The 13,613-nt window shown below is 36.6% G+C and overlaps 1 protein-coding gene across 4 annotated transcripts in view; it reads left to right on the top strand.

Annotated features, from left to right (window-relative positions):
• The window catches only part of USH1C (USH1 protein network component harmonin), a 49,299-nt gene that overhangs the window by 10,677 nt on the left and 25,009 nt on the right, over positions 1-13,613 (top strand). For all 4 annotated transcript variants that reach the window (XM_088057430.1, XM_088057431.1, XM_088057429.1 and 1 more), the window contains exons 5-14: positions 4,480-4,588; positions 4,705-4,729; positions 5,423-5,480; positions 6,249-6,352; positions 7,524-7,608; positions 7,998-8,057; positions 8,298-8,354; positions 10,158-10,300; positions 10,931-10,996; positions 13,485-13,609. In XM_088057430.1, the coding sequence (XP_087913556.1) occupies positions 4,480-4,588; positions 4,705-4,729; positions 5,423-5,480; positions 6,249-6,352; positions 7,524-7,608; positions 7,998-8,057; positions 8,298-8,354; positions 10,158-10,300; positions 10,931-10,996; positions 13,485-13,609 (832 nt within the window). The remainder of the gene's footprint in view (positions 1-4,479; positions 4,589-4,704; positions 4,730-5,422; positions 5,481-6,248; positions 6,353-7,523; positions 7,609-7,997; positions 8,058-8,297; positions 8,355-10,157; positions 10,301-10,930; positions 10,997-13,484; positions 13,610-13,613) is intronic.

The following is a 13,613-nucleotide window of genomic DNA, read 5'->3' as shown; positions in this document are numbered from 1 at the left end:
TTGTGCATTCATGCCTATATATCCCACTCAGAATCACCTTTGAATTAGTTTCATCTTCTGTGAGCCTGCTCTGCAGTGGTGCATGACTGGCCTGCATGACAGGTGCATCCAGGGGGATGCTTTAGAAACTCCTTGGAAAAAAAGCACACGTTCAGTATGTAGTTAGAGCTGAGAGGGTGTAATAGCTCAGCACAAACCTTATGCTCCGTGTGTTGTCAGCCCAGTTTAAGCATGGGATTTGCCAATGGGCAACTGCAGAAAAGGACATTGATGCACCCTCTCTGAGTTCACACTACAAAAGTTGATGTACCTCATTCTCTACACTACACAGCAAGATTGGGAAGCATAGACAAGGCCTTAAAGTAAGCCACTGCCTTAAGTTAATTGTCATTTTTATACGTTTGTGTTAATGCTGTGTTGCAGCTCTGCTTCTCTGCTCATTTCAGACGAATGTTGACACAATCACTGGATAATAGTGATGCTCAGCTGTTGTGCTGCTATTAGGATGTCAGTTTTCCTGCTTTCTCTGTATGCAAAAAGGTCCCATGGCCTTCTGTGACCGAGGTCATCGTAGGACATGTTGGTGTCAGTGAAGGGGATTGTAAAGGATCTTTGGGCTGGAGTGTACAGACTCTATTGCAACTCAGAACATAGATGGGGTTTAGCAAACAAAGTAGGGACAATAAGGGGCAAGAATTGAGACTTGAGTCTGAATTTTTTAGGGTTAGATTATATGAATTAATATGGGCAGATGGTGCTTTGAAGCTCCTGCAACTGCCTGGCCTCTGCTTTTTGATATGTGGTGTTAAAGCTCAGCCTAAAGTGCCTGAATAATAGGTGGCACTAGGCACTTTCTGAACCTCACTGAATAACAAGACCTGACAGGCAGCCCATTGTTCTAAATTGCTGTCTCACAGTAAAGCCAACTGCTTCTGAAATTTCACCCACCTGCTTTATTTAACAAAATCTCTACACATTTTCAATCCCAAAAATGCAGACTGAGAAAGGTATAATGATTTTCTATTATACCATCAGTTTTACATCCTGCTACTTTTAAAATTTCCAGTTCAAATGGCATGATTTCTCCTTGAAGTACTTTCCAAGTTAAAATGACCAAATAATAATGAAGGTTCTCTGTGACACTTGTAGTTTTGACCCTTTTTTGACTACAGTTTCTCTAAAAGGCACAAGTGTTTTGTCCTTCCATTAAGAAATGGACTTCATTTCACACCCCCACTGCTTTTTGATACTTGTGTATGAGGATTCTGCTGAATACAAAGAGTTTGGTGTGAATGATGAAAGTGGAAGCAGTATACAAAATGGGAAATTTGAAACAGTTGATGTTATTATATGAAGCCCTTCAATTTCCTAGAAGCACTAAATATTATATTTCTCATGTTAAAAGTTAGAAATAATAGGCATTTTACTTGAGAAAAGTTAGGTTTACATCTTTTTTCTAAAAAATCTGTCATCTCTCTGATTGATAGGGAAAGGGGAAACTGTGACATAATACCAAAATAATTGTTACTGTTCTACTCTGCTCTGTCCCACGGGCTTTTATCTCTACAGCTCTGATTCATTAGCTTGGTATACAGTGATACCTGTACAAAAGTAACAAAATACATGAAAACAGCTATTAATTACCCCAATATTGGATGTCGTTGTTCAGAAAAAGCTGTTCAAGTATCCTAAAGAGAAGCAGTTTGCTGTATGCCTATACATCTCCTGTAGTTCAACCTAGTTTGGGTTATTCGTAAGGCAGCCTTAGTCATTGTCTGTCAGCAATACAAATGTCATTAGGTTGAGTGAAGAGTGTTGAGTTTCAGAAATAAGATGACACTCTACTGAAGGAGAGTATTAAAAATATCTGTATGAGAAAAGCTCATTCCTATACTGGAGGGAAAAATCAAATATGCTCTTGTATGCATTTATAATTTTGCAAGTGCGTCTTGGGGAGATGAGAACAGATTTGACTCCGTGAATGCTGACATCCTCAGAACAACACGAATTCTGCTGATACAGAAGCCCCATGATGGAATTGTCATTTGCAGCCCTAAAACTGGGGCCTTCTGTGTGCTAAGGCATTTCAGGCAGTAACTGTATGACAGATGAGCCTTTTAAAGAGTCGGGTTTGTGGAAACCCAGGCTCCATGGTCTCTTACAGTCTGCATGACGTGGAAGATGTGAGTAAAATGGGAATCTTGAACTAAAAACCAAATAAAAAACCCAGCCCCGCCCCCCTTCACCACATATGTAAAATCAACAGAAAATGGGTAGCGTGGATGGATGTGGTTTTGAATCTTTGGAACAGGTCTGTTGAGTGACAGCAAGAGCTATCAGGGGTGTAACTATAAACAGCAGACCTCATGTGCTCTTCTTGTCTGATTCTGTACTTTTACCACAGGTTGTATGTTCAAAAGCCTTCATTACTGACCTATTTCTGCTCTTACTGAAGATAATTTTAAATATCTGACTGTCAAGCTCTTAGGAGAGCAGGTCATTGCCCTGGATGAGATTCTTTTGGATGCCCAGCAGAGGGAGTGGATGTCCCACTGGTGAGGGACTAGGGACCACAGTCCTAGTGTGGTCCTCTTGCCTCTGTGAGTTCTGCAGGACAGTTTTCTTTGCTTTTGTAGCCTTCTGATGCTGTGTTGTGTCAGACAAAAATCAGCTTCAGTGGAAAGTGTGGCACATGAGGAATGACGGTAGAGTGGCCATGTTGTTAATGTTTTGTGAAGTATTGCAGAGCATGAGACACTTCCCAGAAGTATTAGAAAAGCTTGTGAAAGAAATAAAGAAGTTATACTGGTTGTATTTTTGTTTTTTGATTTGTGGTGGTTTTGTTTTTTTCAATTGGACAGATCACAGCAAGATTCAATAGTCATTATTACAATATAAAAAAAGGCAGAAGGTGTCAGCATGCCTAATGGCCTGTCACCCAATGTAGTGTTTCTGTGTGTGTTACAGTCTCCAGAACACAGGCTATATTGAGGAGTTTCTACTTCCAGTTCCACTCACTCCTGTCATATAAAATGAAAGCACAGAGCTTCTCAACAAATTGTAGATTTATTTTTATTAACGATCTTGATAATGCATTCCACCCATATTTTGTGAAATAAAAATACAGTTGCTTTAACTTTGCTGAAACTTGAAATCACCCTAATGCAGATACCAGCATGGAAAACTTAAGCCTAAAGTGAAATTCGGGAGCTTGACACTTGAGTCTTTAAATGGAGCATTTTAGACAAGCATTAACTAGGGATAATGCTGCCATGGAACCAGACACATTTGTGAGAAGGCACCCAAAGTTTCATTGACTAAGAACAAAAACCCATGCTGTTGATAGTAATGAAATAAGTCTCATCAAATACATTTTACATAACAAATATTCACAAGAATTCAGAGAAAATGCTACTGGAGAGGAGTAAACCCGAAGTATTTGGCTTTTTTCCCTGTGGAGATCAGAGGTATAAGATGATACTGCTGATGGTTTGTTAAGGTAATTTCCTGGTAATCATTTGTATATTTTACTGTGCAGTGGATTGATCTGCATTGATAATGGAAGAAATCATGCACTAAATTTTCATACAGCCATATCACATGGTTCACACCAAGTAAAAGTCTTTGTTTAGGGTGGTCTAGCCAGGGACTGGCATTTTTCAGTGTAATCTTGAGCAGGTAATAAAGCACTACCTTAAATGAGGTAGGCAATGTGTTCATCAAGAATTCCTTCTCAGCCTACCTGGATAAGAGGATCATTGGGCAGAGTTCATAAAACCTTGGAAAATTCTCTCTAGTCATCACAGCATATCAAATTTGGATTTATATTAGAGGAAGAAAAATGTTTTGACTGTACTTTGATAAATAAGATTCAAAATTTTATGGAAGTGGCTGAAAGCACCCTGTCTGTTCTACACTGTTAATTTGAACACTGCCAGGAATGTTCTTGGGGTGCTGCTGTTGGATTGCCAATAGATGTTAGTGGGATCCCCAAAGAAAGACAAAGAGGTAAAATCCCTTAAAATAATGCATTTTCTCATTGCCAGAATCAGGCAAGATAATAAGACCAAGTTTATTTTCCTATTGATCAAATATATTAGGGAAAGTATCTCAGAAAGCATATGGTAAAAGCAAACTTTAACTTCTGAAGTATAAAAGAAGAAAATAACTCCAAAATTAATTTGAATTAAAACACAGACTCTTGTTTTTAAGGTAATCTGTGGAGCACAAATCTGATGTATAGTAGACAGTATTTATAAAATTGTTATTTGGCCATTAATTTGCTCTTTTGGTATTTGGTATTAATTCAAAACAAATACAGATAAATCTGATCTGGACATTACCTGAAATTCAGAAAGTATTAATGAATCAACATTATCTAACCTTTGCATCAAAATGATTGCCAGATTGTATTCAATCTTAAAAACTTTAAAAATTATTAACTAACATTTGCTTTTTCTTCTCCCTTTGTTTTTTGAGGTTGGAGATGAGATAGTGCGCATAAATGGATATTCCATTTCATCATGCACACACGAAGAAGTCATAAACCTCATTCGTACAAAGAAAATCGTGTCCATAAAAGTTAGACGTAAGTAACACACACACACACACACACACACAAAAAATCCCGTCTGTCACCAAAGATTGCTATTAATAGATTGCTCATGGTCTGTAGAAACTGAACAAAATGTTTTTCCTTTTCAGATGTTGGCATGATACCTGTCAAAAGGTAATGGCTTTTCATTTGAAAACAGATTATTCATTTTCGCACAGCCTCTTCTACCCAAAGAATCTGTGTTTAATTATGAAAATGTGTGAATGCTGATTAAAATGTCACGTCCTTTTTAATGAACAAGCAGATGTCTTGTTTGATGAATCTGATTTTATACCAGTTTCCCACTTAAATGAACCAATTTCTATCTCCTCATTTGTCACGGACATCTGTAAATCTAATTATCAATGCACCTAGCTTAACAGAGAGCTCCATTGCTTATTTGTGTATGTAGCATTTGATGATGGCTTCGGAGTTTAGAAATACTTAAAATTGTTTTGGTCTTCCAATTTTTGTTGGAAAGCTGGATCTTTAAGGGGGATATTTGAGAAATGTTAGTGACAGGAGGTGTTGCTCTGCATAGAAGTTCGCATAAGATGTTTGCATGGTTACAGATCATTTTACAATGTTCCTTTGAGCTTCCTAAAACTGTTTCGCCTGAGAGGGCTTTATCAGTTTTATATTCAACCTTTACTAGCCCTAATAATTTTATGCTTCTTTGATGTTCTGTTTAAATTGCGAGAAAATAAACCAGATGTGAATGGTATCCAAAGAAAGTTGTGGAAAACAGAAGGCTGCATTCCAAAACACCTTCTGGAATACATTCACGTTTATTTTGTCCCATTATTTAAATTTATATTTTCCTTTCAGTTCACCAGATGAACCCCTTAAATGGCAATATGTGGATCAGTTTGTGTCAGAGTGTGGGGTAAGAGATCAATATTTTGTTAAATGTCTTCTGGGGAATTTGTAATGGTTCTGAAACACTTTCTTCTCTGACCTTATCAGAGAAGCTATTGTATGCATTACTATAATGCAATATCTTGTTGAAAGTGTTCTGTGAGGAATAGCTTTTGTGATATGAAATGATTCTAGAGCTATTACATAAGGAAAGGGCAGGACACAAATGAAATTGCTTGTACTCATTAATTGCTTCTTCATTTTGCTTGAGCTTATTAATTTCCCAGGCTGGAGTTCTACTGCATAAATCCTTATTAGATTATTTGGCCTATTTTAGACGTATTAGTGGAGGAATTACAACTTTGAATGCAAGTGACTTCTAAGGCTTGCAGAAGTGAAAAGAAACACCGCAATTACTGTTCTGCTTTCAGGAAGAAAGACTTAGTTAAATAGAGAGCCTTATCATGTATTTCTCCAGCCCTTTTGTCAGGGAACATCTAAATGATTATTTTTCCATATCACTTTCCTCTAATTTTCCTTCACCCTTTTCTGAAGACAAAGTTTGACTATTTAAGTAATCTTCTCCAAATAGATAAGTCCAGTTTTTCACCTCAGCCATGAAGATCCACTGAAATGACTCTGCTTCACATTCATTTCCACCAGGATAGTACCTTGGAGCCTTGAATCTTATCTTGATGCTGGCTGGGATTCATCTGGGTACATGAAATTTTATAGTAATCTTGATACGAATTTAAAACAGAATTAACATCTGCAGCATTGTTTTATCCCTCTACAGGAAGGAAAGGGCAGTGTTGCTGGACTTGCTTCTTCTGGAGGGAGAGACAGTAAAGAGAAGAAAGTCTTCATTAGCTTGATTGGTACAAAAGGCATGGGATGCAGGTACACATTTTTTATTTAATGTCACTCAAGACACTCAAGGCATTTATTTCTATCCTTCTTGGATAGGAAGTCGGGAAAATAAAGATGCCTACTGGATCAGGAAGGCAAGATGCAACAGCAAGATATCTGTGGCACTTATGACATATTTTTAGGCAAAGCATAAGTACCTGTGTCAAAATTTTAAAGAAAAAAACTTTAAAATTTAAAAATAAAAGCCTTAGTACAAGTTGTAATGGAAGTGTGTCTGTTAAATGCCTCTACATTTTTAAGTACGTAAAAATGCTGCTCAGTGATGTAGCAAATTCCAGCACTATCCCCTCTCAAGTTCACTCCTTGCACTTTGCACGCTTTCTCTGACCCTTTTCAGAACTAAAACACCTTCACAAAGATATATCCAGCTCCTAAAATTAATGTTAAATTTGCAAGGCTTTTTAGATATATGACTCTGAGATTCTTGGACTCCTGTCCTTGCAATCTTAAGTTGGTTTTGGAGTAGAATGGATATTGTAGAATTTCTTATATATTTAGAAGTATATGGTTGAAATTATCAGGTAATTTAGAGGATGTAAAGTTTTTTAAAAAATTATTTATAAACCTGGAGGGGTGGCTTGTCATCATTTGTTGCAATGTAGTTTCTGTGTTTGGGCCCAGATTAGGTGGCAGCTTAATGTTCCTGAGCTAGATGTTGGCCTCTGGTTGAAATATCCTTCTTGCTCCTAATAAACAGTCCAAACAAAATAACATCATATATATATATATATATAGCGTATGTTGCAGTTCAGTGAATAATTAGTAATTCTTCATTGTGTTGCTTGCTTTCAAATACAATTAGTGTCCCAATCCTCTAGACAGTGTCGGTCAGCATATATATAAATTTCAGCATGAATGACAGAATATAGAAGCTTGAATATTTTTCTTTTAGGTTTTTCTTTAAAACCAGTTTTGTGGTATAAAGAATAAAACAGTAGGATGACAAATCTATAACACATTGATTGTGTGCTGGTACATTTTGGTGTTTGTTTCAGTATTGGTTAATAACATAAATATTCTTTAAGCTAAAACAAATTATGAGGAAACAATCAAAACCACTCACTGTATTACACTGTATTCCTCATAAATATTTTTCTATAAATATAATCCAGTTAATGTTTGGGTTTTTTTACATTTCCAGTATTTCCAGTGGTCCAACACAAAAACCAGGAATTTTTATCAGCAATGTTAAGCCAGGCTCTCTTTCAGCAGAGGTGGGATTAGAGGTAAGTTTGCCACCTTCCAAGGTAGTTACCGCAAGGAATTCTTTTTTTGTATTCACAGCTTCAAGGATTCATGGAGTTTTTTTCCCCATGAGAAAGAAATATCTGGTGGTTGCATTTCAAATAAAGCTAGTTTTCTAAAATTTTAAGAACATGAGTGACCTGGGTCAGACCAATATTCCTTCAGGCTTGGGATCTGATCCCAAGCAGTGGCAATAGAGGATCCCAGTGTAGGAGTGCAAGCCTGGCCAGTTTCCTGTCTGTTCCCCATGCACTCTGCCAGTACCTATGATTGTTGTGTGAAGTGTGTTAGAGAGCACATCTCTTTCTGTTTTCATTTAATGTGTGTACTAACTTAGCATCTGTATTAAAATTTGCATTAATTTGTTTAGGTTGGTGATCAGATTGTTGAGGTGAATGGAGTGGACTTTTCTAATGTGGATCATAAAGAGGTAAAATCAAGTCTTCTTAATTCCCTGGATTTGTAGTTATCAACTTATCATACACCTCTCCTGTTTTCCTGTCCACAGAAATTATGTTTTGATACTGGGCTACTGACTCAAGGGGTTGTGTATTGAGATTTGCATACCTACCACTCTGTTTAGTTCTGGAAATTCCAGCCATGGCAACCAGAATTGTTCTGGCCTTTATCACTTCATTCACGTTGATTTTTGTTTTGTTTTGATTTGCAGGCTGTCAGAGTGCTCAAGAGTAGCCGTACTTTGACTATCTCTGTGGTAGCAGGCGCTGTAAGTAGCATATTTGTAAAAGCAGAACATTTGTAAGCAGAAAATTGCTATGTGGGTAAAAGAAATGGTAAAAATAAATGAACAAAAACAAAAGCTGTGTTTCTTTATAAGATCTATACCTCTGTCAAACCAGGACAGTTTTGAGTGTTATGTGATTCTTTGATGCCACACAAAGTATTCTCAAATAAAACATGACGGTGGACCAACGCAAAACCATTCCCTTGACAAGGAATGGAAATTAACTTTATTGTAATGGTCTCTCATGTTTGAGAGCTTCTGTTCTAATAGATACCTGCTCCTGCTGAAACATGAAAGGTGAATTGGATTGGAGACAAATAATTTTTAATCCTGAATAGAAGATGCCTTAGTCTTACTCCAAATGAGTTCCTTTTGTAACTGTTTATCTGATCTCATTAGTGTATTGACACACTGAAAATTACTCAATTTTTCATTTCCACTGTTCTGTGCAGCAGAACTATAAGCCTTTGTGGTCTAATCTAAAGCCAGCTGAAATTAATTAAATTTTCCCTCTGACTTCAGTGTGACTTTCAATAAATGTTTTAATGTTTTTTCTGCTTTAATCCTTCTTATATAAAGTAAGTAGTTGTATACAAGAGGATAATCAAGTTCATAGACTAATCAAAGACAATGTTTTCTAATTTCCTTGCAACTGAATGAAAAGATTTAATAAGTCACTTCAGCTGCTTCCTAAGGGCTCATGTACACTATGTACATTAAGGAATGGTTTATTTGATCTTCTCTTACAGTAACAAAAGATGAAGATGTCCAAAGGCACTGTAGAAATTGTTTAAACAAATACTCTGGGCTAGTTGGTTAAGCTCCAGGAATTCGACATCCCAAGGACTTAGTTTCAACTCCCAGTTATGTTAACAACATATGTTAAAAATGTGAACTCTACCTCAGCTTACTCTGGGGTGGTATCCTTAAATTGGCAAATTCTTGCTATAGAACTCTTCTGTTCCTCACTCCTTCACCTTGCATGTCTCTTCTCAATAGACATCTTTGTCTGGAGAAGAGATAGCATAAGAAAGAAGTTTCCCTACGATGGTGCAAAGACATTCCTCAATTCCTGGTTCTGTTCAAGATGTCTACTTTGCACTTTAAAGATAGGAATAATCCTACCTTCCTAATTAACATGGGATTTTAATTTCAGAAATGAAAATTAGATTAATGTTGTCAAAGTGTTCTACCTATAGGAGTATGGAACTATCTTTCTTGAATAGAAAATAGTGCTGGTCTCTTAATTGTAAAGCAAATGATACAGGAACAAAATCAACTGAAATACATAAACTTTACAGTGTATTGGGGATGTACATTCTCTGTATTTGGGTTCCTGAATGATGACACATTTCTGCAGCAGCCATGCATTAAGAGCATTAAAACACAGTAACTCTGTAGTTGTCTTCACATTGGGAATCATTCAAGTGTTCTGTTCTCTGGCATTTCATTGCTCAGTGAGATTTCAAGAAAGTATAATGTGAAGTTTTTTCTGTGTGACACACTCAGCATGTATTTGGCATGACCCCTACATTTTTGCTGACTTCGGTAGTGGCAAACCTCTTCTGAGGTGTTTGCACATAGTAACTTAGAGGCTGAAACTGGAATTGCTCCTTGGAGTAAGCAGTCAGATTTCTGAGGTTCTTTCAGGGTGTGTTCCTCAGGAAGCACAATGTGAGGAAATGACAGATGTGCTACAATGTATTTGAGTTTCAGTAATTTCCTAGAAGAACTGCATTCATGAAATATTTTCACAACTGATTTGGGTGGTGGTTTTGATTGTAGGGAAAGGAGCTGTTCATGACTGAAGAAGAAAGGCAAAGAGAAGCACGTCTCCGTGAGCAGGAGCGCCAGGAGTTAATGCATCAGAAGCGGCTTGCACTGGAGACAAACAAAATCATCAAAGAGCAGCAAGAGAAAGAGAGATTGTGAGAACTCTCTATAGGACAATCTGAAAAATTTAGCTTGGATTTGGAGAGGGCATGGAAGACAGGAGCACTTAGTTATTTCTGTGATGCTTCTCACAGAAGTGAGATTCTCAACTTAGATTAACTTTGTGTTGCTTTTGCAGAGTCTCTGTTCATAAAATATTTGTCCTATGATGCTCTTGATGGTTCTGGGCTTTAAAAGCTGGTGTCATTCAAAGCCATCTTGAGTAGGAGGGTCCCTCATACCCCAGTCATACCCCAGTGATTCAGTGTGATATTTGTTATTTTCCTGATGCTATTTACTCATGCTTTATTTTTAGCAAGGCCATGAGAAATTTTATACTCATACAAAAGCACGCTATAGTCTTGCCTCAGGAGGAGGTAATGACTTAAAAAATTAAGTAGATGTAAAGTCATTATCTAGATGGTCAGAAATGTCCTCAGGGCTCCTAGGAAACCATACTGAGCCTTTGGTATCTTACAGATGACTTTTAAAACAGAGCATTTTCCCCCAGTACAAATGTATTTACTGTCTGTATCTTTTGCTAACTGTATGCTGACATACTTTGTTCAGGTTCTTACACAGAAAATACTATTTTTATCATGTTGTCCTAATTTCTCTTATTATAGAAGAAAACTAGAGATTTCCCAGAAGGCTGCAGAGGAAGAAGAGAGATATCGCAGGGAAATAGAGCAGTGAGTAAAAAGCTTACACAGGCAATGTGCCACCTGGAAAAGGGTTCCTTGTGCATTAGATCTGGCTGAAAACATTCTGCATGTTGCTTTCAAATAAAATTGTGTAGCATTTCCTTTTAGCTAAATATAGGATCCAGTATGTATCAGTAAGTATACCACAGTTAAAGAACAGGAAACTGATCTGAAAATCACCACCTCTAAACATGAGGTTTATGGCAATAATAAATTCAATGTGAAGTGGAAGTTGAGCACTTATTTTAAAAGTGTTATTAATATACAGAGAAGATTAAGGAAGTTCTGTATCCCAGAACTTGTTTACTCTATTGTCACTGAAACGCTACCTTTAATTCTAAGAGAAAAAAAGCAGTACTGCTAAGAAACAGATCAGTATTATATTTTTAAATTAAGCATTCTTTTACATTTGGAAGCTTGAAGTTAACCGGTTGTTATCACAGTAATTAACTTTCCTTCTAAATGATGCTGGGAAATTCCATGAAAATGCAAGTTGCACAATAATATCTGTTTTGATTCTGCCTTTTAGGGCTAAGATTGACCCTCAAGTCTTTAGCTTTGCCCCTTTGGCATATTAAGGGGGTTTTAATTCATTTAAGTCCCTTTTCATGTATCTGCATTAGCTAAAATTTTCTGATAGAAAAAGAACAGGGATTTCTGAATTTGTAAGATGCAAAAAGAAATGTATTCCCCAGCTGTCACAAGAGAAAAGTCTTCTGGCAGTCCTGCTGTAGGCTCTACAGCAGCACCTCAATGAATTCTTCAGCTTTTCTGATCCTGGGGAATTTATAACATCCTGTTCTTTATTGTGGCCTACTATAGAAATTCCTTTTATAGCCAAACACTGCTATAAAAGCAGAGCATCACAGGTAAAGGATGATTCTGTCCTCCAAATCTAGATTGCTTGTCTGTTATAATGGATGTTGGATGCCGTGTTGCTCTGCACTAAGAGCATCTTTATTCACTCAGGGAGGGCTTCCATGCCCTGAGGGCTGCTCAGTGCAAGGTCTAGCACATCTTTCTACTTCCTTGTATAATTTCTAAGTGTTGCTCAGGCACTTTTAAGCTTTTCCATATCACAATCCAAATAGTTAAGTTGATGTCAATCTTCCTGGGTGAGGAAGAGGGAGAATGGTAATAGAGGAACCTAGATGAAATCTAAAGCTGAGATTTAAAGAGCAGTTGTGGCAGGCAATACAGTACTTTTCTGTATTAATTGTTTGTGACGATCATGCCTTGCCTTCTTTTAAGAATCCTTTCTGCAGAAATTCCTTGTATAAATTTACTGTGCCCTTTTTTGGTATCTTACATTTGAAAAAAATTTCAAATGTGCCTAAATGGCAGAGGTCCCTAATTCTATGTACTACAAGTTACATTGTGACACCAATTTTTAAACTAAAATTAAATGAAAAACATTCTGTCCATTGTTCCCTGACAATGCCTCTAAGTTTAAGTAGTGAGTTAAGCTACAGATTTAAGAGTGTTCTGACTCCATGTGAATATTTTTTCAATTTACTTTAGCAAATTTAGAGATGCAAAAGATAATCCAAATATAAATAGCATCAGTTATATATCTAAGACCTGATAAATTTTGGCACCACATTATCAATTCAAGGCAAGCTATAGTCAAGAATAGATATTGGATCATTTAAGGCAATGTATATGAAGCTGCATGTTGTTAGGTTATTCAGCACTTCTGCTGTGACATACTTAGTATTTGCTGAATTTTTGTTTGAAACATCTTTTTTCTCAGATCATGGTGACATACTAGGTAATTTACTCGTTCTCCATGCTCCTTTCCTGAAGTGTGACACTTTCTACACCACCCCCATCCTTTCTCTGTACACATCTGTTCCCCTCTCTTCTTTTTTTTTAATTTTTCCCTGTTTTTTTTTCCTAGAATACAGCATTTGATATGGTTTCTGTTTCATCAATATTTATTTCTTTTTGGGAAGAGTCACTTTTTATGGCAACCTAGAACTATGTGTTTAGGAAGCAATCATCAAAATAGATTTAAAAGTATAGAGAGGGGGCACATATCTTTTAGGTATAATTTGCCATTGTGATATCTGATTTAGGTATATGGTAGATGTTCTGTCACTCAATGTTTCAGTTAAAATTTGCAGTTTTACTAGTAAGTAATTTAAATCCTAAAAATGAAAAATTGCTAAGTGAGGATGTATTTTTACTCATTTACTCATGGCTTAGTATCTGTGCAGGTGTTTATATATTAACAGGCCTTAGAAGCCTAAATATTAAATAAGAATATCTTACACTGTATTTTGCAAATTATCTCAGTAGCTTAGTAAATGAAACAGATTGATGAAAGGAATTCAGTTATGAGGACGAAGCAGTTTATTGTGCTTTATATTCAAGAGAAAAAAACAAATATGCTGAAAAATTATACTGTTAATGAATATATACTGATGTTGTTGGTTTTTTACTCAGAATGTCTAACTGCATTTGTTTGCTCTAGGATAACAGCAGAGGAAGAGAAATTTAAAAAGGAGTGGGAAGAAGACTGGGGTCCTAAAGAACCACCCAAGTCTCTAAAAACTGTAACTGCAGAAGTGCACTCTGCCCCTCGTTCCAAACACAAAAGTAA

Source organism: Pseudopodoces humilis, chromosome 7, assembly GCF_049639895.1.
Source record: "Pseudopodoces humilis isolate 2021_Gansu_Grassland_sample_001 chromosome 7, ASM4963989v1, whole genome shotgun sequence".
Classification (NCBI taxonomy): domain Eukaryota; kingdom Metazoa; phylum Chordata; class Aves; order Passeriformes; family Paridae; genus Pseudopodoces; species Pseudopodoces humilis.
This window is presented reverse-complemented; position numbering and strand designations above follow the sequence as displayed.